General features: G+C 40.9%; 1 protein-coding gene across 3 annotated transcripts; it reads left to right on the top strand.

Annotated features, from left to right (window-relative positions):
* Positions 1 to 25: 25 nt before the first annotated feature.
* On the top strand, positions 26 to 25,049 carry LOC147257007 (target of Myb1 membrane trafficking protein-like). Of its 3 annotated transcripts, none has more exons than XM_086210738.1 (15): positions 26 to 163; positions 3,531 to 3,615; positions 4,104 to 4,182; positions 4,297 to 4,446; positions 5,156 to 5,290; positions 5,679 to 5,921; positions 6,830 to 6,946; positions 8,709 to 8,842; positions 8,942 to 8,984; positions 9,414 to 9,543; positions 16,920 to 16,986; positions 19,965 to 20,040; positions 20,153 to 20,212; positions 20,303 to 20,342; positions 20,423 to 25,049. In XM_086210738.1, the coding sequence occupies exons 1-15, from the start codon at positions 91 to 93 to the stop codon at positions 20,554 to 20,556; spliced, it is 1,566 nt and encodes a 521-aa protein (XP_086066864.1). In that variant the 5' UTR covers positions 26 to 90; the 3' UTR covers positions 20,557 to 25,049. The 3 variants fall into 3 exon arrangements, with proteins under 3 accessions (XP_086066864.1, XP_086066865.1, XP_086066863.1); XM_086210739.1 differs by having other exon boundaries at positions 9,411 to 9,543; positions 20,303 to 20,336; XM_086210737.1 differs by having other exon boundaries at positions 9,411 to 9,543.
* The last annotated feature ends 775 nt before the right edge of the window (positions 25,050 to 25,824 follow it).

Genomic DNA, 25,824 nt, shown 5'->3' with positions numbered 1-25,824 from the left:
AACTTCACACCCTAAAGCAAAAGGAAATAGCGCAGCTTTGGTTTTATTATTAGGTTGTCAAACGATCGGGGGAAGCTTGTACCCACCAGGATGTTTTCATTAGGGGAAAAAATTGAGTTTCTTATGGGAAACGCCTTTGCGACGCCCGTCGGTCAGAGAATCGGTAAGTCGCAGATACTTTTTACAAACTTAAGAGCCCCTGGATTCATTCAAAATATCATGTTAATTTGCAAAACTATGCACGGGCATTTATACGCTTTAAAACCACAGTTCTGTTACTTACTTCTGATACTAGCCATTTACAATAATAACGTTTGTATTTTTCTCATGACTTTAAACAAAATTTGACTGAAAGACTAAAGTCTAACAACTAATCACACGCCCTTAGCAGTGGAGGTTTACAATCCACTCTATCTCTCAAGTGATTGGTTGCTCTCAGCTAAACGCCATACATTTAACCAATCAGTGATAGTGTTTTAGCCAATTTCATATATGACTACATATATATATATATATATATATATATATATATATATATATATAATAAACTAGCCAATCCTCCCTACCTGAAAGTGCTGAAAGTGAAGCCAATGCAGAAGCGACTTAAAAATACCCTATGGCATAACAAGGCTTTTACTCCACTGTTCACAAATTAAATCTGATTATATTGATACCCCAATAAAACTTTTCAAGACAAAATGTATGCTCTCAATTGTTGGTTTAAAATGTTCTCACTCCTTATGCTAAGGCAATGTATGTCTGAGCTTTTTTTCTTATCTCCTTAAGCACAGGATAGATATGGCCTTCCTGTACAAAAAAAAAAAAATCCTTGTCCAGTAACATTTAGATAACACAAACTGGCTGGACACAAAAGCAACCGCTATAAATTCTTTGAGTTTGATGTGTTGGTTTTGGCTAAATTTGTGGTGTTGCTATCTTCCATTTGCACTTGTTTATAGCATTTAACATTCAGGCCTGTGTCTCTGGTGTGGTATGTTCACAAACATATGTTATCTTTGTGTTTATAACAATACATTTTGATCCAAAAATCAAAAAAGATGATAAATCATTGAAACACTACATTGTGAAACAAGACGTACAAGTCTCATAAATATGTGTTTGCCACAAAGCTGATTTTCTGCTAAAATCCACTGCAAAAATCCCATTTTGCTTTGGTCCAGGGCACTTGTGGCAAGGCTAATTTCTGGGTTTGTTTGCAAAAACATGTCATCCCTCCAGTGCTATATTCTCAAACCTTAGTCTTTCCATTTTCTTTCCCCACTACAGCAAGTTGTAAGGGGCTCTCAGTGTGAATTCACACAGCTGGTATCAGTAGTGTCAGTAGTGTGGAGAGTCGGTATTGAAAGATGTCCTTTATGTATCCAACAATGTAGACATTATTGTTTACATATTCGTGTGCCTATATATATCTGACATTGTAAGTGCAGTGAGATTCTCACTGCACTGTTTTTCTCTGGTCAAGACTATCTGTATTCTTCTTCTCATCTTTCACTGATCTGTAACATTTTACATCATGGTCAAGGAAAGTGGTAAGATGTCATTTATTTACTGTTTGGCCAGGGCTCTGGGGGGTGACATCACAGGGGCTATGACCACTCTTTTATACAGACTGCAACTGATTCTTTTCAACAAGGACATGTCATTTAATAACACAGCTTAAAGGCAGCAGAATTCACTTTTTGGAAAAAAAAAACAAACTGCAGATCCCACGTATCAACTGAAGGCTTGAAATCAGTAAGGAATGTCAGGAAATATCATGTAATCTCAAGTATTGTAAGACAATTTTACACACCCATCACAACCATTCCTTCCTCTTTTCTAACACATGAATGTCTTCAGCTACTTCAGAGGCCAAGGGGAACAGAAGCAGCTGACAGTCACATGAGGTGGGGGGGGGGGGGGGCTTAAAGAGGGTAGGGGTGAGGGATGGGAGAGGTGTGGGTAGTGTTGATGGAAAGGAATGAGGAGATTAAAAGGTTTATGAGGAACATTAGGGGTAGAGTTCAAGCTGCATTTGAATGCCAAATAGCTCATTTTCCTGACAGATTTTTAATGTAACAATGAGCTGATTGATTTTGTCTTAGGTCTGTTGGAAACAGGTGAAAACAGTTGTCTTATTTTTTCTGTCTGATAAAACCACATCTACAGTTCAACCATCAAGGAGAATTAACTGTTTATGGTGTCACACAGCACCTGTTGCATGTCATTTGTGTGATCTCAGCTCTGGTTGAAGAAGAGTTTGAAAGAGCTCAAGACGTAATAGTCAAAGAATATCCTGTCAAGTTGCATTAGTGGAGGTTCCAGCATTTTAGGGCACTAGCTGTTCCTGAGATATTGTGTTCATGTGAGGTGACAGTGACCCTTGACCACCAGAATCTTTGAAGTTCATCCTTGAATTTCAGCAGACCCTATTGACAAATTTTGAGATAAACCCTCGAGTTGTTCCAGAATTACCCAATTTTTTTGAGGTGCCTCTTGACCTTAATCTTAAACCTTTCATCACTAAAATCGTTTCACTGAGCTAAATTTGAATACATTCCTCAAAGGTATTCCAGAGGTACCACATTAACAAAATGGAACAAAAAATCCTGTATAATAAATACCCCCTACCTTCATCTTTCACTGATGCAGAGGCATACAAAATGAAATGTAGACTTCCTGTACAGGCACACAAGCTTGTCGCATAACTTAGTTTTGCATGTAACAGCTAAAGAGACAAAAACATGATTGTAATATATGTCCTTACATTGATGCATAATGTGTTGGATATGTAAATTCACAGTTTGTGCTTGCATATTCTCCCAAATGAGACCACAACCAATTGGTTTGTGGTCTCCTGTTCTTGTGCTTTGTGATTGAATGATGTGCTTTTTGCAATTGCAGTTGATTTAGATGATTGGGAAGAGCTGGATCGGGGCAAGGGAGTAATATGACTGAGTCATCATGGCAGTGACTTGTTAATTGCAGGGCAGCCAGTCTCTCAAACATACCCTGTGTTACTTATTATTGTTTGCTATTACTTATTACACTTAATGGGACCATAATTTAAAAACTGAGCTGTATTGAGGAATACGAGAAACTCTAAAAAACTAAAAGTAGTAATTGAGGCAGCGTGTGTGAAGTCTCCCCCTTGAAAAATCAAAGTTTAAAGCACTTAACACACTGGCTTCACTTTTCAGCCATGGATGCTACTTCTAGTCAGTCCGTCTTTATATGGTTATAATATATCCGTTTTGTTGTTGTTGTTGTTGTTGTTGTTTTGAAGCATGAACAAAACAAATTCATAGTCATGGATTCTAAAGGATACAACCTTTTAAAAGCAGATTCTGAACAGATCATGCTATCTTCCTCTAATGAATATATCCCACCCTGAGCGACATATTAATGTGGTGTTGACGATGATATACTATTATCTTAGTATGCTAAAAATCCTGCATTACCATGTAATACATATATTTCTGCATTGTGTAATATTTCTATATCCATGCACGTTTCCTTTCTGTTGATAGAGCGAGCAACCAGTGGCTTTCGGGAGTTTGAGGACTGGGGGCTCAACATGGAAATATGTGACATCATCAATGAGACGGATGAGGGGTAGGAATGTTGTCATTGGTTCTGCTCAATTATGTATGCCTTGTCCGATGGAGAAAACTGTTCCATAGAAACGGATTGTTCCATCCCCATGCCATATTCTTCAAGCTCTTATTATAAGTTGAAAGAAATATGGTTAAACAGTGAGAGTGAGTTTCAACTATAGTAATTTGGTTTCAATAAATCTTTTTTTCTGACTAACTTGCAAATTTTAATCATGTCTTACTTTTTACTACTTTTACCTTGTTTACCTCTCTTACTTTTTATGGCTTTGTTGCTTCTAACTAATGTAATGACGTGGTCAGATATGGAGGAGCAGTTTGACATGTTCAGTTGGTCGTTCCTCTTTTAAAAGACAGATGCTATTTTTAGATCTTAAAACATCCTCAGTGTGCAAGAGACCATCTTATTTATCTGTGTTAATGATTAGTGTGTATTATCTTTTGCAAATTTTGAGAAATGAACATCTTATGCAAAGCTGTGTTTTTCAGGCCCAGGGATGCAGTCAAAGCTGTTAAGAAGAGAATTGTAGGCAACAAGAATGTCAGACAAATCATGCTGGCTCTTACTGTGAGTGATCATTTGGAGGGGGTCTATTTTTATTTATTTTATAATAAGTATGAGAAATAAAGAATCTGAGTCATGTGAAGGCCAGTGTGACCTTTGACCTTGCTTCATCTTCAGGTGTTAGAAACATGTGTGAAGAACTGTGGTCATCGCTTTCACATCCTGGTGGCATCACAAGAGTTTGTTGAGGGAGTTTTGGTTCGCTCCATTTTGCCCAAATATAACCCCCCCACTGCCCTCCATGACAAAGTGCTCAGTCTCATACAGGTATGAGGATCTTTTCATAGCAACAGGATAGAAATTCTTGACTCAGGTTTTAAAGCTGTTTAAACCTGACTGTTATGGCTTCATCAGTGTTAGCTTAATGCTCTCTAAAGCACAAGAACTTTTGATAGTCAATGTTGTAAAGGCTGCATGATGATTCTGCTGCTTTTGTGCATTTTCATTCAATCAACTTCTTGTCCCTTTTAAAGCTATACTTCACTAGTACCCACAAATAAGTGTCTCAGCTCACAAATGTGTTATTTCCTTCCTCCTTCCTGCTTCTTTGTGACTGCAGATTGCAAAGCCATTCATCTTAATTCAGCTACAAGAACAATTACAAAACAGGGAGGGTTATTGTTTATTTTTTCAAAGTTACTTTGCAGGGTTAGAATTAGACATGAATTAGATTAAACGATGCTCTTCAAAGTTTGTCTTGACACTTTTTTGGACTGTTTTGCCATTTTTTTGTACATAACGGCTATGGGACACCATTAGCTTCAAGATGGTGGGCTCTTTCTGCATATTGGAATCATCACAAAGTGATGCAGCAGTGAGCTCAATGTACTGATTTATGAGTGCTTGAAAAGCAAAATACACTTTTTGGATTAGGTATTGCTTCAACTAGTGCTTTGGTCTATGCTGATTCAGGGGTCAGTTAATCTCTTTATTTGATTTTCTGTTTTTCTTTTTATGTTCCCTGTGCTATTTTCAGTCTTGGGCTGATGCATTTCGTAGTTCTCCCTCCCTGGCTGGGGTGGTGTATGTCTATGATGACCTGAGGACACGAGGTCTGGAGTTCCCCATGACAGACCTGGATGCTCTGTCTCCCATTCACACTCCACACAGGGTGAGCCTATCTACATATGGACTCAATTCAACTGACTCAATTTTATATTGCGCTTTTCTTCCGTAGCGGGACTCAAAGTGCTTTACAGTGTCATCTCATTCACCCATTCACACACACACACACACACACACACACACACACACACACACACTGATGGTGGAGGCTGCCATGCAAGGTGCCAACCCACTCATCAGGAGCAATTACGGGTTCAGTATCTTGCTCAAGGACACTTCGACATGGTCACAGGGGTCGAGGATCGAACCAGGGTTGCTAGACGGATTGGTTGCTAGACGGCCACTCTACCCCTGAGCCATGCCCCCCAGTATAGGGAGTATCATCCTTCTTTCCCTCTCTGACTGGCTTCATATCTTCTGCTCTTATCTTGTAGAGTATCCCAGATAGCAAAACTCTTGAGATGACTCCAACCCCAGAAAGCAAAGCCCTTGAGATGACTCCAGTCCCAGAAAGCAAAACCCTTGAGATGACTCCAACCCCAGAAAGCAAAACCCTTGAGATGAGCCCTGATTCTCCGCATCAGTCACAACCACAAGCCCCTTCCAATCCTCCCACCCAGAATACTCCACCTCCAGCCCAGCCCAGTGACAAAGCAGTCTCTCTTTCTCCAGAGCAGGTACTAAATGTCCTAGCACAGATAGCCTGTTTGATGTATTGTCATGGCCCATAGATTTAGCTTGTTATAAGATAAGATATACTTTGTTCTCATTGTACCAGGTATAGCGAAATATTGTTTGGAGCAGGCCAGCAAATGCCCTGGAAGAGTCATGCACCAAATGCAAGTGTCAGAAGAAAGAGCAGGAAAAAAGAGCGTTATAGTTATTTTGAGGAGCGATTTAAGCTTTTAGAAGTAAACAGACGTAAGAAAGTACATTCGCTAAAATATTTAACAACTTGTAATACCTTGTATGTATTTACAATGTGTCCTGTTATATAAAATTGCTTTGACCAGTGGCAGCTTGAGAGATTTTGTTACTGGTGCTGTGGGGTTGATTCACTTTGCAGAGAGGATACTCTGTAATTTATTTACCATTAATGTGCTGCTCACTGTTTTACTCTACTGCAACACCTCTGACACACGTGTGTGTGTGTGTGTGTGTATATACTGTATATATATATATATATATATATATATATATATATATATATATATATATATATATACGGTATATATATATATATGTATAGATAGATAGATAGACAGATATAGATATACAGTAGGTATATACACATATATACATATATGTATGTATATATTTATATATCTATAGATATATAGATATACACACACACACACACAAGTGCCACATTCATTGACTGTATCATATCACCTATCATTGCTTTGTTTAAAGTAAAAAATAATCACTTTTTGAATGTTGTTAATGTTTATTTATTTTTCAAATTATGGCTGAAAAATACAGAAGGAACTTTGGTCTTGACTCAACAGAGATTTATTATGGTGATGTGGCCAACAAATTTGCTCTAAATTTGATTGTATTTTTGTTGTGGCCTTTTTTTTCCAAGGAGGAGAAGTTGCGTGGGGATCTAGCACTCGTGAAGGGAAATCTCTCTGTGATGTGTGAAATGCTAAATGAACTAAAACCTGGACAGAGTCAGCGGGATGATACAGAGTTGCTACAGGTGTGTGTGTTTTTGTGTGTGTGTTTGTGTGCGCATGCCTCTGTTAATACGATCTTTTATGTCTAATTCTTGAACTTTGAAAAATATTTTTGATGTCCTGCGAACAAAGCTAAATAGGTACATTCTTGTAGACACGATTCCACTTTGTCTATAACAATTTTTTTTTTCACTGTCTTGTGCACACGTCCCTCCCTGTTCCTCTACCGAACGCGACGCAAATTTTTTGCGTGACAAGTTTACACGTGAAGTCTATGTAGAGAGGCGATTAGACGCGAATTTGTGTGTATACTCGTCGGGCGATGCAAATAACGCGATGCGAATTTCGAGGCGACAATTTTGCTACGCAAATTTTGCGTATCCGTGTCTTCGCACAAGTTTAATATTTTCAACTCTTTTTTTCACGTGACGTTGTGTCGAGAGAGCCTATCAGCGTTGAGATTCCCCTGGCGCCAGTGAAGTCAAGTCAACGGTCCTGGCCGTGGTTGGTGTCCGACTGTGATATCCAGGCACCGATCCTTGCTAACTGTGTGTTCACACCAAACGCGAATGTGAATTGTGAATGTGTCCATTTGTGTCATTCGCGCGAATACACGAATTTGCTCACTTGCCTGAGTAGCGACTATTCCTGGCAATGTTTCTTTCCGCCATTTCACCATGGATATTCAAAGAACTATTGTGTTGTACTTGCTGTGGAAGGTCGAAATACGTTGGAAAACTAAACGCCATCGTATCTGGGTTAACAACATTATTTAGAGGCGAGCACAGCTCGGTGAACCGAGCTCCTCCAGGGGCTGCGTCTGAATAACTGCCACTTCCAGTGATATTTTCGGATGATGACTGGCCAGTTTCACGACCTGCTAGCTAGGATCGGTGACAGAATTTCACGAATGGACACCAACTTATTCAATCAGTTCTTGTAATTTTGACATGTAGTGTCATATGGCACCGGGTTCCCACACACAGCCACAATCAACTTGTCCTCCATCTTATGACACAGTCAGCTGTGACATCAGGACAACCTCAATGCTGATTGGCTGTCGTAACGTGAATTTTTCACCTAAGTTGAATATTTTCAACTTGCGCGAAATTCACCATGCAAATTTGCCTCATTCGCGCCGCCCGACTGGAAATTTGTATCACACGAAGTCTACACACGTTTGCATAGACTTTGTATGGAAACTGTTCGCACGAATGCGCGTTTGGTGTGAACACATAGTAACAGGTCATCGAACTCGGCACTCGTCAGCCTGAAGTACTGCTGGAAACGGCCATTGTCCAGGCACAGTTCCCGGAGAAAGCGGTGAAATTCACATAGCTGTGTGCGCCTCCGGACTGTGTCATGTATCCGGATACAGCAATGTTTGGTTTTCCACCGTGTCTGGGACCTCCATAACAGATACAAGCCAGCAACAGTTGTTAGGTCAGCCATGGTTGATGATGGAAAGAGATGGTGGGAAAAAATTCTCCTCGCAGGGGAAAAAAGTTTACGCAAATTTAAACATATTGATCCAGCGATCAAATTTGCACGAATAAAGCGTTCAGTGTGAGCACACCTTCACTGAATTCTTCAGATATTTTGGGGAAATTTACAATTGACTGATGGATTATAAATGGGGAAACAGACCAAAAAACAAGTACAAGTTCCTAAAATAAGTCTTGAGAAGACTATCAACAAAAATACGGCTCATTGCTTTCATAAGTCATCGTCATTGTCTGTAACTATCCCTTTAATTTCCCCTTAATTTATCCTCTCTCTAAGCAGCAGCTGTATGTGGCATGTAAGAGCATGCAGACACGAGTGGTTGAGCTCATACCTCAGTTAGTGGATGAAGGGTTCATTGAAGAGCTGCTCATGGTCAATGATGACCTCAACAACACTTTTATCCGCTATGAGAGGTGTGTAGCAGCTTACTCTTATATTTTGTGTGTTAAGTTCAAATATGAGCATCCCTACCTTTCTGATGGTTGATTTGATATAAATTGTACTTGTTTCAGGTTTGACAGATTTAACAAGGCTCAAGATACTACTCCTCAACGAGTAAGAACGATTTTGACTTTCTCTTCTCTGTAAAATAATTATTCATTTGTCATTTAAGTCCGTGGTTTCAAACCTTTTAGGCTTGTGGCTAGTTTTTAGGCATTTGTGACCAATATAAATATAAGTGGCTGGCTCTTGCTGAATTCTTGAGTCATAAAGAATTGACACAGCATCTTTTGTTAGTACCTGAAATGCATACACTTTTTCCTTTTAAAAATTGCTTTATGAACCATTTTTATAGTTATATGATTTTAACTTAATAGTGTGTAATGGTTTTCATAGCATTACTCTTAAAGATGAACCCCAGAAATGATCTTACAATGCACGTTCCTGATCTCTGGTTTTAGAACAACATACACATACATACATACGTAAGCATACATACACAGACTCATCCACATCCACTGTGTTGTGTTGTCATTCTAGCAGAGCCCAGTAAGCAGTCCGAGCCTCATCAACTTGAGCCCTGAGCCCTCAGTTTTCAGCCAACCTGCTGTCATCACAACCAGCCAGTCTGTCATCAGCACATGGGCCAATCAAAGGCACTCAGCCAACCACAGTGAGCATCAGTTTTATTTATTTAGCACCAAATCACAACAAAAGGTATTTCATGACACTTTACAAGTAGAGCAGGTCTAGTACCACACTCCTTCAATGAATTTACACCCAACAATTCTCCATGAGCAAGCATATCAGGCAACAGCAGTGACAAAAACCTTCCTTTTAACAGGCAGGAATGTTGAGCAGATCCAGGTTCAGTGGGGACAGCCTTCTGCTTTGACTGGCTGAGGGGAAAGAGAGCAGGAGGGTGGGGCAGAGACAAAGACAGATAATGGAGCAAAACAGATACACAGAAGGAAAGAGAGGGACAGAGATAAAGAGAGAAAGAAAGGGAAGTGACTGATGGACAGACAGGGATGTGAGCAGGTGGTGGTACGGGTGGCTGCTTGAGCCTCTTCAGGTCTGTAGCCTCCTCCAACAGCACCAAGGAGCACGAAGGCTCTGGAGAAGAAGACGAGTTAGCAACACGTATGCCTATGATTTATGTATAACACATACAGGAGGACAGAGAGAACAGAGAGGAGGAGAAGCCAAGTACACTATGGGAGATCCCCCAGCAGTCTAAGCCTATAGCGGCATATCTAAAGGCCAGTTTAAGCAGCCCTAACTAAAAGCCTGATCAAAAAGGAAGGTCTTAAATCTGCTCTTAAAGGTAGAGAGGGTGTCTACATCCCAGACTGAAACTGGGAGACGGTTCCACAGGAGGGGAGCCTTTTAGCTGAAGGCTCTGGCTCCCATTCTATTTTTAGAAACTCTAGCCACAAGTAACCCTGCATCTTTGGAGCGAAGCTATTTAAAACATGCACAGGCTCCACTTCTTAGTCCCCTTGTGCAGTGACTGTAGATGAAGGCCAGGAGAAGATGTCTTCAGGTGGTGTCTAATCATCATTGGGCGACTCGACCGTGAACCACAACGCCCTCAATTTAGTGGGTCCAGCAGTGATGGCCAGTCACTACCGATTCTCTCCTGGCCCCCAGCTTAGAGGTGTGCTCACACTGAACGCGACAAGAATTTTCCGCACGACAAGTTTACATGTAAAGTCTATGTAGAGAGGCGATTAGACGCAAATTCGCGTGTATACTTGCCGGGCGACGCAAACATGTGAATAACGCGACGCGAATTTCACGGCAACAATTTTGCAACGCAAATTTCACATATTTGCGTCTTCGGCAAGTTGAAAATATTCAATTTGCATGAAAAATTCGCGTGACGTTGTGTCGAGGGAGCCTATCAGCGTTGAGATTACCCTGGCATCAGTTAAGTCACGTCAACGGTCCTGGCTGTGGTTGGTGTCTGACCATGATATCCTGGCACCGATTCTCCACTAGAAATGGCCGTCGTCCAGGTGCAGTTCCCGAAGAAAGCGGTGAAATTCACCCACCTGTGTGTACCTCCGGATTGTGTTATGTATCCGGATACAGCGGCGTTTGGTTGTCCGCTGTATCTGGGACTTCCACAACAGATACAAGCCAGCAACGGTTGTTAGGTCTGTCATGGTTGATGATGGAAATAAATGGTGGAAAAAAAATTCTCCTCGCAGGGGAAAAAAGTTTGCGCGAATAACGCAAATAAAAACATATGATCCAGCGATAAAATTCGCGCGAATAAAGCGCGTCGCGTTCAGTGTGAACACACCTTTACTCCTCCCTCCTGCTCCAGAGCCAACAAGAGGCTCTCTCTGCTTCCTTCTCCACTTCGAACAGTCGTCTTTCTCTCCTTTCCCGTTATCCCCAGAACTGTTAGCATGTTCCAGACAGACTGCGCAGGGAAGCCCCTGCAGCCGACCTCTACTGGGAACAGCCAAGCCTGCCAGCCTTTGTCCCTGCACTGCTGGACCAGGTCCTGGTACTTGGTGGCTTTCTTCTCTGAAGCCTCACCGCATGCATCCTCCCACAGGACAGTCAGCTCAATCACAATGATCTTTTCCATATGACCACAACAGGCCTCAGGAAGGTTTGGATGACCTGGGGGAACTGAAGCTTCCTCCCCAGGCACTTCCTTGATGAACTGTATAGATGGTCTTGGTCTTGTGTGGACATGATACTTTTTCCATCTCTCCTGCTCCAAGATGTCTGCTAGTGCTATGAGGACCTTGTCGTAGTGCCACCGGTATCTGCCCTGGCTAAGAGCAGACAGGCACCCAGCCAGTATGTGCACCATTGTCCCTCTCTCCCCACATAGCCTACACAGTGGATCCTCGCTCAAACCCCACCTGTGCAAGTTTTTTGGTGACTGAAGCATGTCATACACTGAGCAGAGCAGGAAAGAGATGAGGAAGGACTCCAGTCTCCAAATCTCAGGCCAGGTGATCTTTCGCTTTGGCAAGTCCCACTTCATCCAGGTTCCTTATGCTCCAAGCTCCACAATCCTAGACATTCTCCCTTCCTCCTCTAGCTGTTGCCCCTCGGCTTGGATCATGTCCCTCTTCTGCCTTAGATCTGCTTTACCCCATTGCTGGAAATGGGTCAATCCAAGTCCCTGTTGCTCAATGCAGAGGTTTCCAATGATGTCCCTAAACCTTAGAAGGCTTCCTACCTGTGCCACAGATGTATCAGCTGCCCACTTGCATCCGGATCTTGTTGTGACAACTGCCCCACTGACCTTATCATCAGCAGAGTCTCTGTACATCATCACGGCCCTGCACTTAGCCACCTTAAACTCTTCATTGATGGACGACAGGGGTAGTTGTAACTGGCCAGACCTGTTGTAGAGCCCGACTGACGTGAAGCTTGACGGAATACCAAGCCACTTCAGGAGTTGTTTGTTTGCTCACCTCTCAATTCCTTCCACTATTGTCATTGCCACTTCGTAAATCGTCAGTAGCCACAAGAGTCTGGGTAGCAGACTGTGTTGGAATGGCCAGGCCTCGAACTTGCCTGGTAAGCCTGATCTCTCAATCCTTTTCCAGCCAACCCTCAGCCTGCTTCTCTGTCGTGGAGACGCTGCCTCTGTCAGTGAGGGATGAATCATACCAGTTGCCAAGGCACTTGATGGGGTTTTCCCTGATTGATGGTATATCCTCCCCTTGGACTACAAGTTGGTACTTGTTTGCCATTTTGCCATTCCTGATCACCATGGTCCTTGACTTCCTTGGTTTAAACTTCATTACAGCCCACACTGCCGTTTCATTGAGTGCCTTCAGGATCCACCTTGCATCTACATGGGTTGCTGTTGTTATGGTGAGGTCATCCATAAAGCCTCTTATTGGAGGTTGGCGGATGCCTGACTTCATAATTGGCCCTCTGAACTCCATCCCTGTGGCTGTTATGAGCAGGTTCATTCCCATTACGAACAAGATGGGGGAGATGGTGCACCCTGTTATAATCCCCTTTTCCAGTTCCTGCTACTTGGTTGTGAACTGGTCAGTCTATAACCGTAACTTGAATCCTCCAAAGTAGCTGGTGATCATTGCCCTGATGTTGTGGGGGATGTGATAGCATTCCATAGCTGTGTTGATGAGGCCATGCGGGATGAATCCATGCTCGTTGGCCAAGTCGAGCCAGATGACGGTTAAATTCCCCCTGCTCTCCTTGGCCTCTCGGATCAACTGACTTAGGATCCCAGTGTGTCCCAAGCATCCAGAGAAGCATGGGATGCCACCCTTCTGGACTGATTTGTCGATATACTTACTGTATTCTTCACCATAAAGGTAGTCATCTTCCTTGCCAGGACAGAGAAGAAGATTTTGCATTCCACGCTCGGGAGAGAAATGGTTTGAAACTGGCTGTTTTCTGAGGGGTCTATTTCCTGGGGTACAAAGCACCCTTCTGCTCTCTTCCAGGATGATGGTATTACGGCTTTCACCCATATCCTTCGCAACAGCCTCCATAACCAAGGAGGCATAGGGAAGTTCTTATATACCTCATAGGGTATGGCGCTTGGTCCGGGGGCAGATGCTGACCGGGCTTTTCATACAATGTCCTGGACTTCTCTCCAAGTGGGTTCCCACTGTGTCAAACTGTTCCTCATGGAGTTTGCTTCTTCCAATCCTTGGGTGTGCACCTAGGGCTTGGTCACCGAGAGCGTCACTGTGGCTGTCTTTCAAGAACTCTTCCATGACTTCTTTGCGGCTGGTTAATCTCCCAGATCTTGTTTCGCCCCAACAGAGTTTTGGCAAACCTGTATGGGTCTTTGATGAATCAAGCTTTCTTTGCGCCTTTCTCCTTTCTCTGCCTCAGAGATCTTTCTCCCTTTCTCAGCCTGCACAGTTGCCCTCAAAGTTCGCTGGTCAGATCTTTTATGCCTAACTGGACTGGCTTGCTTGTATTGCTTGTTAAGAGCCTTGATTTCCTTTCTCACCTGAGCAATCTCCCTTTCTCCCCTGTTAGGCTGTTTTGCACTTACTCCAGTTCAACTCCTTTTCTCCTCAGTGCCAAGCCATTCTCTGACCATTGGGAAGACAATTTTGTCATGCTATCGCTCTTCCTCTCTACTATTCCTGCCATAATAAATTTGAGAACTCCGTTAAGGTCCTGGTCTAGCTGGTTCCATGCTGTGCTATCGTTTGCTGTGGGCCACTTCACTTTCTCTCTTGTGGCTTGGTTTCCTGAAATGGTGTTAGGAGCGTCCCAGTCCCTCCTTTGGTTTCAGGGTGGAGCAGATGCTGCGATGTCTCCAGTACTGTGGGGTGCTTCCTGATGGGAATCCTCCTGCATCTCACTGTCTCCACTATGTGCTGCTTCTGATTCTCCCCTCTTCCGCAGGTGGTCTTGGATTGATGTATCTTGAGTCCCTTTGCATTTTTACAAATCCTCCCGCAATGGCACTTTACTTCCAACACTTGCCCTATTAGTGTGGTTTGGGCGAGCCATCACGTTGACCGTGTCCTTGCTGTAGCCGTAACCGTTATATCCAGCCTGTTGAGGGAATTGCAGTAATCCAGCCTGGAAGTGACAAAAGCATGGACTAGTTTTTCTGCATCTTTTTGAGACAAGATGTGCCTGCTCTTAGCAATGGTACATAAATGAAAGAAAGCAGTCCTAGAGATTTGCTTAAAGTGGGAGTTAAAGGACAGATCCTGATCAAAGAGAACTCCTAGGTTCCTTACAGTGGTGCTGGGAGCCAGGGTGATGCCATCCAGGGTACTTGTCTCATCAGATAAGGTGTTTCTAAACTCTTTTTGGCCCAGCACAATAACTTCAGTTTTGTCAGAGTTTAATTAAAGGAAATTGTGGGTCATCCATGTTTTTATTTCCTTTAGACAGTCCTCCAGTTTAGGCAACTGACTTGTTTCATGTGGATGCATTGATAAATACAGCCATGTATTGTCTGCATAACTGATCCAAGCACAGACCCTTGTGGAACACCATAACTGACTGTAGTGGTTTCAGAGGGATTATCATTAGTGGGTACAAACTGAGATCAACCTAGTAAATATGACCTAAACCAATTTAGTGCAGTTCCTTGAATGCCAATGATATGTTCCAGTCTCTATAGAAGGATATGGTGGTCAATGGTATCAAAAGCTGCATGAAGATCTAAAAAGACCAGCGCAGAGACGAGTCCTTCATCTGATGCCAATAGGAAGTCACTGGTAACGATGACTAGTGCTGTTTCTGTGCTATGATGAACCCTGAAGCCTTACTGGAAATCCTCCAATGAGGTGTTGCTGTGGAGAAAGTCACAGAGGTGTTAAGCAACTGCTTTCTCCTTTATCCAGAATTTTGGGAAGAAAAGGAAGATTTGATATTGGTTTGTAGTTGGCCAAAACGTCTGGATCCAGGGTTGTTATTTTTTGAGAAGGAGTTTAATTACTGCTACTTTAAAAGACTGTGGGACGTAGATAACAGGTGGATGGTTTGGTGGTGGAAATTCTTTTACCAAGTTCATGAAGGCTAATAGGAGAAAAACTTTCAAAGTGTATGTTTGATCCAACAGCTGCCTTGAAGGTTTCTTGGGTTATAGGTGTCATGTTGTCAGCTGATGGTAGGAGGAGAAGAATTTTCTCTCTAATTTGTAGGATTTTGTCATTGAAGAAGTCCATGAAATCTTTGCTACCCAGGGAAACAGGAATACTTGGTTCAATAGAGCTGTGGCTCTCTATCAGTCAGGCTACAGTACTGAAGAGGAACCTGTGGTTGTTCTTGTGTAACATCTGCTTCATAACTGTCCCTTTGGGCAATACCAAATCAGAATGGTCTTTAGGAAGCAGGATGTTGATTCGAGACTCATTTGGTGGTTTGGTGTTGTTTGTAGCAGAAAAAAATAATGGTTAGTAGGGCTGTAATCTCCCAGTCGACTGGTCGATTTATTAATCGATACGTTCTGGCTCAACCAAAATTCTGATTGGTCGATTTTTTGCCACGTTAATTTCATCAAGAGGAAAGTACTGAAAGCACCCCTGTTTCACAGATAACAATCTATCTTTGAACACCCCCCTTGTGTTTGCTATTTTGGACTCGCCCGACCCGCTAGAGACAGACAGACTGAAGAGTACTAGAAGGCCAACGTCTGGTGGTTTGATGAATGTAAATTTAATTTTGATGGTTTCATTTAAAGTCAGTCCTCGTCCACCATGTCAAAGACATGTGCAGCATGGCAGCATTTCATGAAAATAGATAATCGGAAAAAAAAAGTCGAATGCAAAGTTTGCAAACAACAGTTTGTATATAACAGCTCCACTACAAATACGACGACGTATCACCTAGAAACGGTAAGCTAACTTGTCCACCTTAGGTTGCCCCCTCAGTTTTGAGTATATGAACAGATCAGAATTGATATTTCAATGTTTTAGTCTAATAATTGTTTTGTTTTAATTGTAAAAATTCTTACCGTGGACTTGCCTTTTGTGGTTAAGAGTAAAGTTTTAATTTAAAAGTCCATTTGTGTCTCAGCCGTGATGCTGAGCTCCTGTGTTCAGTCTCGCTCTGTGCGCAGGACAAATGATAGTGTCGGTCAATTATTATAACATGACAAAAACAATTGTTTAAATATTCCTCAACAGGTTTTGTGCTGATAGTTGAGTATATTTTTCATATGTAAAATTAGTTGATTTTTAGTCAAAATTTGAAGGCTTCAGTCGACCAAGAATTTCTTTGGTTGATTGCAGCCCTAATGGTTAGACATCACATGGGCAAATAATACAAAATGCATATGTGCACATCTTAATAAAGCAAAATAGACACTGAAAGTACTCACCACAAATTGCTGTTTTTTTCTCGTTGAAAAAGAAAGCTTAAGGATAAATAGTCTGGCAAAGTTTTACAATATTCCTCTTAGTCGTGTAAATGTTGATTCCATAAACTACAATTAATGTCATTTGGGCAACAAAGTGGGGAAAAAAAAACAGGTTATAATTATTTTAGAGCATGTTGCTGGTACAAATCATTCAAGAACAAGGTTGTTTTACTAAATTATGTCCTTCTGTCTCACAGAAGAGGAGGAACAGTTTGATATGTTTGCCCAAACCAGAGGCTGCTCACTGGCAGAGCAGAGGAAAAGGTGAGTGCTGTTTAGAGATGACAGAGGTACACAGATCTTATCATGATTCATGATGTCACTGCATGTGGTGTAATTCTGTGTGCAGAAACTGACTAAGCTAAAACAATTGCAACCTGAAACTAGATGCACATAATATATATATCATCTATAACTAAATGTAAACATTATCATAATATATAGTTGTTGGCATCAACACAAAACAAAATGTTAAATTTGAGGTAAAGAACACATTCTCCATCCTTTACGTCTGCCATAGGAACAGTTATGCACTTTATTAGTCTCTACTGTCCTGTGCACACCTGATATTAAGGTCCATCCTGAGTGATCCGATGACAAGTGGTCCACCTTGACACCAGGTTTGCACACACATCTCATCCTGAGATCCAAGCACTGAAATCATGTCTCGACGTGGTCTGAGTCACATGTGGCCACATTCTTTCAATAGTGTGTAATCAAATGTTACCATGTGTCCTGGCCCACATTGAAGGACACCCTCATCAGCTGATGTCATCTGTGCAAGAAGAAATGCCACTGCTGAGTGGATGAATGGTGGCATCTAATCATGTGAAAAGCCTATGTAGTTATTATTACAGCTGCATCAAACATCTTTATGCATTTGGTTTGTGTCAGGAAAGAATGTTTGTTTGCACTGTTTGCTCCCTTAAGAGTTCATGTCTGTAGCCCTTCAGCTGATCTCCCTCCCTCTCTCTCTCTCTCTCTCTCTCTCTCTCTCTCTCTCTCTCTCTGCCTCTCAGCCTCTGCTAAAACACCAGATACCATCCAAATACAAGACAGTAATTCCTCAAGTATGACAAAAATGTCAGTGATAAACTGAATGGATGTGTTGAGCAGCAGGATCAATAGGAAAAAACATGTTTCATCACTGCGCAATATCAGCAGCGTATTCCCCTGTGGCCCCTGAATAATAAATACAAACTATCAATAAGTACACCAATTAACAACATTGCAAAAGAAGTAATGTAGGTGTTTCTTTTCATACAGAGTGAGATGTGAGAAGCAGCAAAAGCATGTGGAGAGGCGTTTTAAAGCCAAGTCTGAATCCACTCGTGTCCACTCACGATCAGAGCACATCAGGACAGATCAGGGCTTGTGTTCTATTTAAGCTGGAAGTAGCCCAGTTTTATTCCTCAGCAGCCACAACAGATGTAGCTTTACATTTTCCAGATTATCCATTTGTTGCACCTGTTGGGTATAAATATGGCATACATCAGTGGTTACCAACATATCAAGATAATTACTGTCAAATAAAAGTTACAGTTGCATTTGGAATTGGGAAAACAAAAAAATTTAAGAGATACACAATGTCAAACTTACTGATCAAATATAAACCGCATTAAGAAAACAAACATTAAAGAAGTTATTTTCTTGTTGTGTTGTGGAAAAAGATGACAGAGCGACCTGAATCCTGATACGACTGTTGATCAATTTTTCTAGTCCAGTCTCTGCTAAATCATGTTGGATGGGGCAGTGGTGAAGATCAAGTTTCTGAAACTGACTGTGAAGCTCAATATTACAAATGCAGTTACAACAGTGTTTCGTTTTCTCATTGGACTTCATACTGTGCAGGGTAACATGCATGATTACCAATAGAAATGGCAAAGCAGAACTATTGATCTGTTTTTGCATCAGAGCATATGCGCCTCTGCAGTAGGAAGGGTCCTCTTAAGATGCCTCAAAGACCAGTTGAGGCTGCTCGTTTCTGCTGCAGTAACCATGATTGACACAAGTTTAACATACTTGACTTTGGACCATAATCATATGCAATGGAAAAAGCTGCTCGGAATTTAATTTTCAAATAATTAACGTGCTGAAACTGAAAAGTCAAATTTGATAGGTCACCACACTCCTTCAATAAATTTACATCCAACGATTCTTCATGAGGAAGCACATCATGCTACAGGCTCCTCCCGCAACAGCAGCTGCTACAGTTGCAGTCAGGGATCTAGGAAGTGGGGAAGCACAAAGGCTCCATACAAGAGGTCAAGTTAGTAATAAAAGTGAGTAAAGGAAGACAGAGAGGAGGAGGAGGAGGGGAGAGAAGCCCAGTGTATCATGTGAGATCTCCCGGCAGTCCAAGCCTATAACAGCATTTATAAGGGTTAGCCTAAGCAGCTTTAACTTTAAGCTTGATATGAAGGAAGGTTGTAGGTCTACTCTGAAACATGAAGAGGGTGTCTTTGTCCCAGACTGAAACAGGGAGACGGTTCCATAGGAGAGAACCCTGATAACTGAAGGCTCTGGGTCCCATTCTGCTTTTAAAGACACAAGGAACCACAAGTAACTCTGTATCCTGGGAGCGTTGGGTTCTATCTGGATAGTAGGGGGCTATGAGCTCTATCAGATATAAAGGTGCCTGATTGATGAGTGCTTTGTATGTTAGAAGGAGAATTTTGAATTCTATTCTGAATTTGACAGGGAGCCAATGTAGAGAATTAGCATGCTCATTGTAATCATCAGGATTTTGCATCCAAAATCCATCCATCCATCCATTACTACTGTTTATTCTGTTAAGGGTAGCGGGGGGGCTGGAGCTGCCATCTTCCTTCAGCAAGAGGTGGGGTACAACACCTCTCAACAGACAACCATTCACTCTCATAGCCACACCTACAATCAATTTAGAGTATTCAATTATTTTGAATAATTTCTGCAAAAATGCCTTTGGCCATTATTCAACACAATGCCTTGAGGGGTTCCATTCCACCTAAAAAATATCATTAAAACCTTTAATTAAATGCCTTTACAGTCTGTACTACATCCATTATATTTGGATTTCGGGACAAATATGGATGGGGACTGCAGTTGGACTGGTTCACAAAAGCATGACTAACAACCACAGGGCTGTATATCCTGTTCATTGATTATTTGTTTTTTTTGTGTGTGTGTGTGTGTGTGTGTGTGTGTGTGTGTGTGTGTGTGTGTGTGTGTGTGTGTGTGTGTGTGTGTGTGTATGCGTGCAGTGTCAAGTATGAAGACCCCAGAGCTGTGGAGGGCCTTGCAGGAGCTCTGGACACAAGGTTGCAGGTCACTGGAGGCGTGCGTATAAAACAATAAAAGACAGTAATTTTAACCAAAATTGTTCCTTTGAAATTAATTTTAAGTTAATAAATCTCTCTGGGGGGGAACTTTTATTTTGTTTCTATTTCAGAGGTTGCCAGTTACAAACTCTGTGCCAAGTGATATTGACAAATGGCTATCCTGTGATATGGTAAGATTATCTGTCAACTGTGTTGTTTTGAAATTAATCCTGATGAGATTATAATATGAGCTCTTTGGGTTTTTTTATTTGAAATTACAGGAAGACCAGATGGCAGTTAGTGAGGGAGTTTCAAGTGAAGGTTTTTATTCCTCTCATGGTTCATTGCTTTCTTTCGAGTGTATCCATTTTAATTGACAGCTTATTAACTGTTTCTTTCAGAGTTTGATAAGTTTTTGGAGGAACGAGCAAAGGTAGCAGACCAGAGCAGCCAGATGGTGCCCTCCACCAGACTACCACCTCTGCAATCAACAAGGCAACAGGACACTTCACACGACCAACTTTTTTCACTGTGATTTAGCACATATCACCCATGCTAAAACTGACACTACTGAACTGCTGCCTAATCAACTGCTGTACTTCAACACAGTGTGCTGTGATCATCCTGCGGTTTTTTATGATACACAAATATACATGGCTGCATTTATGAAATTCATTATCACAACTTTGAAGTCAAGAAGTCTTAGATTTGAAGAAGTGTTTACACCCAAGTATAATGCTGGAAAGATGTTTGATATTTCTTCATTGTTTGCCCAGCTGATTTTATGCAGATGACAGTAAATGAGGCAAATATGCCTTGTGTCCTCTTAAGTCCCTGTGTGGTAGATTATCATGAAGAAAATTTACCCTGAAGCTTGTCAGCTGAATTATGATGTCTTTTTGTGAAAGAGCTGTTATTATCTTGTGTCTGATGTAAGTCAAGTACAAATCCCAATTCCAATGAAGTTGGGACATTGTGGAAAATGTAAGTATAAGTGGAATGCAATGATTTGCAAATCCTTTTGACCTATATTCAATTGAATACACTACAAAGGCAAGATAATTTATGTTCAAACTGAAAAATTATTATTTACAAATATTCCCTCATTTTGAATTTAATGTATTCCAAAAGAGCTGAAATAGGGGCAAACTGTGAAAGTTGATGAATGCTCAATAAACAACTGTTTGGAACGTTTTACAGGTAAATAGGTGAGTGAAATGAAATGAAACCGTCTCCCTGTTTCTGCTACAAACATCTGCTACAAACCATCAATCCTTATTCCATCTCATCAATTAAGTACTAGATTTTTAGTTTCCATTAATTCCGATTCACTTTTCCATTTCCATCATTATGATTGTCCCATATGGTACTATGTGCATCAAAGTCCCCAAAACAAATAACTTTTCCCTCAACATCTGCTGCTAATTCTTGCATTAAATCAACAAAAAAAATTTGACATGGATTGCATACATCCATTTTCTTCCGCTTGTTCCTGTTAAGGGTCGCAGGGGGGCTGGAGCCTATCCCAGCGTCTACAGGCAAGAGGCACGGTTCACCCTGGACAGATCACCAGTCCATCGCAGGGCCAACATTTATAGACAGACAACCATTCACACTCACAGTCAATTTAGAGTATCCAATCGGTCTCGTCCCCAATTGCATGTCTTTGGACGGTGGGATGAAGCTGGAGTGCCAGAGAGAAACTACGCAGGCACAGGGAAAACATGCAGACTCCACACAGAAAGATCCTGTGCTCGGGCCAGGACTTGAGCCCAGAATCTTCTTACTGCGAGGCGACAGTTCAAACCACCGCACCACTGTGCCACCAGATGTGAGATGTTGTATTTTGTGAAATGTCATTGTGTTTTGTTTCAGATATTTTTATTAGAAGCAAAGAACAAAACAAGTGTACAGGCCAGACTAGACTCATTTTGTTTTACAGTGCCCCATAGGCGCCAACAAAAGTAACTAAAAACAAACAGTCTATCAGTAAGTTAAATGAATGGAAGAGTGTAAGATAAAACAAACAAATTGACTGGAAAAGCAAAGTGAAATTAAGAATGAACAAAAAAATAAGTGAATAATAAACAAATGTCAATCAGTTGTAATTCAAAGTGATCTTGCTGCCTTAGAACCAGAATACCAACACAAAATCCCAAACCCTCCCAACAACCCCCCTTCCTTGACCCCTGACTACTAAATTAAATATCCCCAAGATAGGAGAGTAAAGGGTGCCAGATTTGTTCAAAATCATTCATATTGCCAGTGATGACTTAGCTTAGTTTTTCAAGGTGAAGTGTATTTGTAAGCTCTGTGAGCCACATATTTAATACAGGAATGTCTTTACCCTTCCAAAGCTGCAGGATAAGTTTCTTTGCAATGATTAGTGCATATGTTATAAAGCTTTTCTGAGCACGTTGTAGGCCCTTTGTTTCTATGGAAGTCCCAAAAATAATTACTGTTGGATTTGGGTCAATCTTAACTTTTAGAACATTAGACAGATAAGTAAAAATTTCACACCCAAATCCCTGAAGCTTTGGACAAAGTACAAAGCTATGTAACAAACTGCCACATTGTACCATGCATTTTTCACAGAGGGGTGAGAAATCTGGATACATTTTGTGTACTCTGTGTACAATTTTGTATTGAATCAGGCAATGGCGAGCATTTATAGAAACTGTGGTTATATTGTGTAAAGCCTCCTGCCAATTGTCATCAGACAATGGGGTCCCAAGTTCCTTTTCCCACTCTTCTTTAATAGAGACTGTGGGAGGGGTATTCATCTCCTGTAGTGTTCTATAGAATAGTGAAATTCTTTGTTCACATCCTGGACAATCACTTAAACATTTGTCTAAAGTATCAGGCTTGGCCCTTTCAAATTGTGGCAGAAGTGAACGAACATAATTTCGTAATTGGAGATATCTAAAGAAATGACTGCTTGGCAATCCAAATTTGTCATGTAACTGTTGAAAAGACATGAAGGTATCATTTGAATACAGGTCTTTGAATTTACAAATTCCCAATTCTCTCCACAAATTGAAAGCCCCATCAACACAATGCTGTGAATCACTGGGTTATGATTATAGTGAGCCCTTGTCAAAGGGGTGGGTGAGAGTAATACTGCACCAATAGAATAAGAGTGGCAATCCTCCCACTCCATCGGTAATCCTTTAGAGAGCACCGCTGAATCATCGGGCTAGAGAGAGATTATTCATAAATTTGTTGCCCAATAATACATAAAGTTAGACAGCGTCAAGCTTCCAAGAGATCCATGTTTACAGGGATGTTCTTTTTTTATTCTGTGATGTGTAATTCCATATATATGGCACAATAATGACGGCCAACTTTTTGAAAAAGGATTTGGGCAGAAGAACAGGTATATTTTGAAACAGGTACAAATATTGTGGGAGAAAAATCATCCTATACCCTTCCAATCAATGAAATAGGAAGTGTCCTCCAGTACTGAATTTTGTTTATTAGCTTCTATAAAAGAGGGAGAAAGTTTTCTTTCACAAGACCACTATATTTTTTTTGTTATTACAATGCCCAAATAAGTGATCTTTTCAGAAGTCACTTTAAATGGGAGAGATGCAAGCCACTCATAACTTTCTAATTTAATGGGTAATAATTGACTTTTCCCCCAGTTAATCCTATAACCTGCAAAAATTCCAAATTTATCAATAACTGAAAGAATTGCTGGGACAGAGATTTGTGGTTGTGTTACATACAATAATATGTCATCAGCATAAAGTGATATAGTATTAGTAGTGTATGCTGTGTCATAGTCATGTATATCAGGGTGGGTGTGAATGGTCTCTGAGGCAGAGACTAGAACCAGCTAAATATTATTAAGTCGTTGTGTCTTAGAGGAGTAGATGACATTGAATAAACGCCTAAGATTGTTGGAAGAGCTTTTATCTGGTAAGAAGCCCGTCTGATCTGAATGTACAAGTTTACTCATCACTATACTGAGTCGTTTTGCTAGAATTTTAGCCAGGATTTTTTGCTCTGAGTTTAATAAAGAAATCGGTCTGTAAGAGGCCACATCCACCAGGTCTTTACCTTTTTTAGAAAGCACAGTATTAACTGCTTCATTTAATCTTGGTGGTGAAGACTCCTCGTCATATGCATGGTCATATAACTCAAATAAATAGGGAACAAGTTTGACCTTATGGTTGTTTGTAAAACTCATTCCCTAACCCATCTGGGCCTGGACTTTTACCATTTTTTAAATAAGCCAATAGATTTATCAATTTCTTCACTTGTAATTTTGGCATTAAGGTTCTTACAATCCATCTGGTCAAGTACAGGCAGGTCACATTTGTCTCGAAATTCCTGCATGTCCTTTGGCCCAGCAATGGAATAAGAATTATAAAGAGATTCATAGAACTGCCTCAGACTGTCATTAATGTCTTTATGTGAGGTGAGGAGATTCCCACTTGCAGATCTGATTTTGAGGACTTTTCTGTCATTCTCTAACGTCTTTAACTGTTTTGCTAATAGTTTTTGTGGTTTATCCCCAAATTCAAAGTATTTTTGTCTTACATACTGTAGGTGAATGCTCTGTTGATGTTGCTGGATAATATCTGATTGAGCTTGTATTTTAATGCACATATTGTACTGAATTTATCTAAAGAGGGTACCCATGCATTTTCAGCTTCCAGATCATGTATCTGCTTTTCTAATTTTATCTGCTTTATTTTTTTTTTATTCTGTGAGGCCTGAAAATGATATTGTGCACCCCCTGATATAGGCTTTGTATGTTTCCCACTGTAGCAGTTTAGTCTTAATAGACTTCTAAAATGACGAAGAGACTCTCGATTTAACTCCGACTTGTTTACTGAAGTTATTAAATGAATACAGGTTTTTCTGGTGCAAATGAGGAGTACATGCTGCAGCTTAACTACTAGTAGCTATCTGCTAACAACGACAAACCTGAAACTTAATTCTTGACGCATTATGTCGTTCCTCCACGTGCTCTGAGCATTGTGGGTAATGCCTGTCTTATTAGTAACCACACATAAACATGTTTTCTCTTCAAATAAATTCTCAACACCCACAATAAAGCAGGTGTAGTTTCAGTGTTGTCATTTGTGTCAAAGAATAATGAGGTCTGAGTGTTTAGGTATTGTTGAAATTTTAGATTATTCAGTAACTGTGGGTCAAACCTCCAACTCCTTTGTGTTCTGGCAAGGTTGCACAGTGTGAAGGAGCAGGTGACAGGACAGTGGTTGGAGATGATGATGTTATGGTAAGTAGCATTACGTACATAAGGCAGCATTCTTCCATCTACCAAAAAATAATCGATCCTAGAGTGAACGTCATGCACAGAAGAATGAAAAGAGTACTCTTCCTGATGGGTCTAGGGTTCGCCACACATCACAGAGGTTCGTATTTTCCATATATGTTTTAATAAAGCTGCTACCCTTAAACAGTGTAATTTTCTGACTGAGTGACTTGTCTAAGTATGGGTCCAACACTAAGTTGAAGTCGCCTCCGGTTATTAATTTGGCATTAGTTGTGTCAGGAATCAAGCTAAAAATCTTTCTAAAGAATTCTGAATCGTCGTAATTAGGCCCATAAATATTCAACAAGGTAATTGGAGTGGAATGCATCTCCCCAGTAACTAGAATGTGTCTCCCATTTTTATCAGCTATAGTGGATGTTGGTCTGAAGGGCACACCTTTTTAATAAGTATAGCCGCCCCTCTGGCTTTAGCAGAAAATGTTGAGTGGTATACTTGATTAACCCATCTACATCTAAGTTTATTATAGCATCATTTTTCAAGTGGGTCTCTTGTAAA

Source organism: Aulostomus chinensis, chromosome 8 (genome assembly GCF_037954235.1).
Source record: "Aulostomus chinensis isolate RoL2024-O1b breed Wild chromosome 8, RoL_Achi_v1.0, whole genome shotgun sequence".
Lineage (NCBI taxonomy): Eukaryota > Metazoa > Chordata > Actinopteri > Syngnathiformes > Aulostomidae > Aulostomus > Aulostomus chinensis.
Note: the sequence above shows the minus strand (reverse complement) of the source record. Positions and strands in the feature narration are given on the sequence as shown.